The sequence below is a fragment of the Heterodontus francisci genome, chromosome 29 (assembly GCF_036365525.1).
Source record: "Heterodontus francisci isolate sHetFra1 chromosome 29, sHetFra1.hap1, whole genome shotgun sequence".
Taxonomy (NCBI): domain Eukaryota; kingdom Metazoa; phylum Chordata; class Chondrichthyes; order Heterodontiformes; family Heterodontidae; genus Heterodontus; species Heterodontus francisci.
The window spans coordinates 13,203,971-13,208,508 of NC_090399.1; the positions used below are offsets into that span (position 1 = coordinate 13,203,971).

The 4,538-nt window shown below is 44.7% G+C and overlaps 1 protein-coding gene across 1 annotated transcript; it reads right to left on the bottom strand.

Moving 5' to 3' along the window:
• Positions 1–3,431: 3,431 nt before the first annotated feature.
• LOC137345687 (histone H2B type 1-A-like) lies at positions 3,432–3,812 on the bottom strand. The gene has a single exon (XM_068008952.1). It carries the CDS (start codon positions 3,810–3,812, stop codon positions 3,432–3,434), a length of 381 nt encoding a protein of 126 aa, XP_067865053.1.
• Between the last annotated feature and the right edge of the window lie 726 nt (positions 3,813–4,538).

The window sequence follows — 4,538 nt, forward strand, 5'->3', positions numbered from 1 at the left end:
CTCTACTCCCCTTCTTGAACAAGGGGACACCATTTGCTATCCTCCAGTCTTCCGGCACTATTCCTGTCGACAATGATGACATAAAGATCAAGGTCAAAGGCTCTGCAATCTCCTCTCTGGCTTCCCAGAGAATCCTAGGATAAATCCCATCTGGCCCAGGGGACTTATCTATTTTCACACTTTCCAAAATTGATAACACCTCCTCCTTGTGAACCTCAATCCCATCTAGCCTAGTAGTCTGTATCTCAGTATTCTCCTTGACAACATTTTCTTTCTCTACTGTAAATATTGATGAAAAATATTCATTTAACACTTCCCCTATCTCCTCTGATTCCACACACAACTTCCCACTACTATCCTTGATTGGCCCTAATCTAACTCTAGTCATTCTTTTATTCCTGATATACCTATAGAAAGGCTTAGGGTTTTCCTTGATCCTATCCGCCAATGACTTCTCGTGTCCTCTCCTCGCTCTTCTTAGCTCTCCCTTTAGATCCTTCCTGGCTAGCTTGTAACTCTCAAGCGCCCTTACTGAGCCTTCACGTCTCATCCTAACATAAGCCTTCTTCTTCCTCTTGACAAGCGCTTCAACTTCTTTAGTAAACCATGGCTCCCTCGCTCGACAACTTCCTCCCTGCCTGACAGGTACATACTTATCAAGGACACGCAGTAGCTGCTCCTTGAATAAGCTCCACATTTCGATTGTGCCCATCCCCTGCAGTTTCCTTCCCCAGCCTACGCATCCTAAATCTTGCCTAATCGCATCATAATTTCCTTTCCCCCAGCTATAATTCTTGCCCTGCGGTATATACCTGTCCCTGCCCATCGCTAAGGTAAACCTAACCGAATTGTGATCACTATCACCAAAGTGCTCACCTACATCTAAATCTAACACCTGGCCGGGTTCATTACCCAGTACCAAATCCAATGTGGCATCGCCACAGAGATGTGGAGAGATTTTTTCTCTCAGAGGGTCGTTAGTCTTTGGAATTCACTTTTACGAAAGGCAGTGGAAGCAGAGTCTTTGAATATTTTTAAGGCAGAGGTGGATAGATTCTTGATAAGCAAGAGGGTGGAACGTTATCGGGGGTAGGTGGAAATATTCAATAATCAGTTCAGCCATGAACTTATTGAATGGCGAAGCAGGCTCGAGGGGTCGAGTGGCCTACTACTGCTCCTAATTTGTATGATGGTATGTAAAAACTAGGAAGTTATGCTGAACCCTTATAAAACATTGTTTAGGCTTTGGCTGGAGTATGGTGTTCAATTCTTTGAGTGGCTTGCTGGGCCATTTCAGAGGGCAGTTTAGAGTTAACCACACGGGTTTGGAGTCACATGTAAGCCAGAACAGGTAAGGACAGCTGCTTTCCTTCACAAAGGACATTAGTGAACCAGATGGGTTTTTATGACCATCTGGTCATTTTCTAACCATCATTAATGCAACTAGCATTTTATCCCAGATTTATTAATTAATTGAATTTAAATTCCTCCAGCTGCCATGATGGGATGTGAACTCATGTCTCCAGAGCATTAGTCCAGGCCTTTGGGTTACTAGTCCTGCAACATTAATGGTATGCTATCATCTCCTGGCGCCCTTTCACCTGTTTATCCAAATTTCTTTTGAAAGCTCTTAGTGAAACTGCTTGTACCACCGTTTCACGCAGTGCATTCCAGATCACAACAAATTTCTGATTAAAAAATGTGGCTTCTGGTTCTTTTGCAAATCACCTTAAATCTATGTCCCTTTTTTATCGACCCTTCTGCCACTGGAAAGAGTTTCTCTTTATTTACTCTATCAATACTCTGCACGACTTTGGACACCTCTATTGAGTCTCCTCTTAAGCTTCTCTCTTCTATTGAGAACCACTCCAGCTTCTGAAGTGTCTCCACAATAACTGAAGTCCCTGATCCCAGATTCCATTCTAGTAAATCCTCTCGGAGGCCTGGACATCCTTCCTATAGTGTGGTGCCCAGAATTGAGCAGAATACTTTAGTTGAGGCCTAAGCAGTGTTTTATAAAGGTTTAGTATAACCTCCTTTTTTATAATGCTCCCATTGATAAAGCCGAGGATCCCACATGCCTTATTTACAAACCTGCCATCAAAGATTTGTGTACATACATCCCCCAGCCCCCTTGTCCCTCCACCCCTTTTAAAATCATTCCATTTCATTTATATTGGATCTCCTCATTCTGCTACCAAAATGTATCACTTCACATCTTAGTGTGAAATTCCATCCGCCATGTGTCTGCCCATTTTACCAGTCCATATCCTCTTAAAGTCTATTACCACCTTCCTCATTGTTTACTATATTTCCAGATTTTTAAAATATCTTCAAACTTTGAAATTATGCCCTGCTTACCATGCCCAGGCCATTAATATGTATTTAAAAAGCAGCGTTCTCAATTCCATTCATGGGGAACACCATTGTATACTTCGGTCTTGTCTGAAAAACAACCATTCACCACTCCCCTCTGTTTACTAGCCCGGAATCTACTCTGTATCCATGCTGCCACTGTCCCTAAATCACATGGACTTTACTTCCCGTACAGCATTTTTGCCCCAGAATTTTTTTTAAAGGTTTCATGAAATTTATGTCAGAGTTCTACAGCGCAGAATCAGGCCCTCTGGCCCATCGTGTCTGTGCTGGTCATTAAGCACCTATCTATTCCAATCCCATTTTCCAGCACTTGGTCCGTAGCTTTGCGTTTCAAGTGCTCATCTAAATGCTTCTTAAATGTTGTGAGGGTTCCTGCCTCTACCACACCTTCAGGCAGTGTGTTCCAGAGTCCAACCACCCTCTGGGTGCAATTTTTCCCCCCTCATTCTCCTGCCCCTTACCTTAAATCTATGCCCCCTGGTTATTGACACCTCCGCTAAGAGAAAAAGTGTCTTCCTATCTATCGTATCAATGCCCCTCATAATTTTGTATACTAAATTCTGTATATCATTATGGTATGGAAGTAAGACAGCAATTAGGGACGTTCTTAATTACAAATACATTGCATTTTGCTATTCCATTGACGTAATTAGGGTGGCGCGGTGGTTGGTACTGCAGCCTCACAGCTCCAGTAACCTGGGTTCAGTTCTGGGTGCCGTCTGTGTGGAGTTTACAAGTTCTCCCTGTGACCATGTGGGTTACTGCCAGGTGCTCTGGTTTCCAGGTTGATAGGTACATTGCCCCTAGTGTAGGGATGTGGTAGGGAATGTGATTGGTATAGGGTTGGTATAAATGGGTGATTGTTGGTCGGCACCGACTCGGTGGGCCGAAGTGCCTGTTTCCGTGCTGTTATCTCCAAATTAAAGTCAATGAAACGCTTCACCCATCCCTTTAACCATTACCCCACTGTGCTTGAATTAAGCCCCTCTTTAGTTATTGTGTGTGGCTCTTAAAAGAGCCGTTGTGTCGGTTATTTTTGTCTCATGGTCGACTTAAGCGGAATTGGTGTATTTGGTGACCGCTTTTGTGCCTTCAGAGACGGCGTGTTTGGCCAGTTCCCCCGGCAGCATGAGGCGGACGGCGCTCTGGATCTCCCGGGCCGAAATGGTATGCCGCTTGTTGTAGTGAATGAGGTGCGAAGCCTCGGAGGCGATGCGCTCGAAGATGTCAACAACGAAGGAGTTCATGACACTCATGGCCTTGGAAGAGATCCTGGTGGACGGATGAACCTGGGTCAGCACTCTGTACACATAAGTGGAGTAGCTCTGCTTCCGAATTTTCTTCCGTTTCTTAGGCGTTTTCTTGGCGATTTTGGTCAGCGACTGCTTGGATGCCTTCCGGGACACACCGCCCTTCGCCACCGCCTCAGGCATTCCCCTCGCCTCGAGTAAACTCAATCAAATACAGCCGCCCGTCCGCTTCCTATATATAGACGCCTTATGCTAATGAGGACTTAGAGGGAACGATTTTCTATTGGTCAATCTCCCGTTTTCGATCAATTATTTTGCAGAATGTTTTCCTCCGCTCGGGGGACTAGGCCAATCAGAAGGACGAGTCGGCTGGTCCCCGTTAACCAGTCACCGCAGACCGAGCTGACCTTTGACACCAAAGACCGCACCCAATGCCTCGCAGGTCTGCTGCCTTTCACCTTTTATAAGCAATAAGGGTTTTCTCAAACATTCACAGAAACCTCACCAAAATCTGGAGGGAGGAGAGTTAGACCCAGATGGCGGCTCAAGACAGGTTCAACCTTGCCATGTCGCCTATCAGCTGTGCATTTCGAGCATTATCTAATCATTTTAGCTGCCTGCTTAAATCCCTAAGTTTGTATGTATTTTAAAAGTGATCTACAAAAAAAAAAATGCGGTCGGTTTTTGACTATTTCTAAACATAATATTTCTGTTGTCCCTGTAGCCGACGCGTGGCATGTCAACGAGGCGCCAAGCTCGACCCCCTGGAAGAATCAGCACAAGATCCACAGCAGAGTAAGCATGAGCTTACATTTATTTTATTTAGTGACCCATTTAAAGTAAAACCTTCAGCGTTACAAACATGCTTCTTAGGTAAATGCTCAATAAATTCCGTCGCAATGACAGGGT

Bases quoted from the DNA above. Each gene is read 5' to 3' on its own strand.
- LOC137345687 (XM_068008952.1), bottom strand. From the start codon at position 3,812: ATGCCTGAGGCGGTGGCGAAGGGCGGTGTGTCCCGGAAGGCATCCAAG.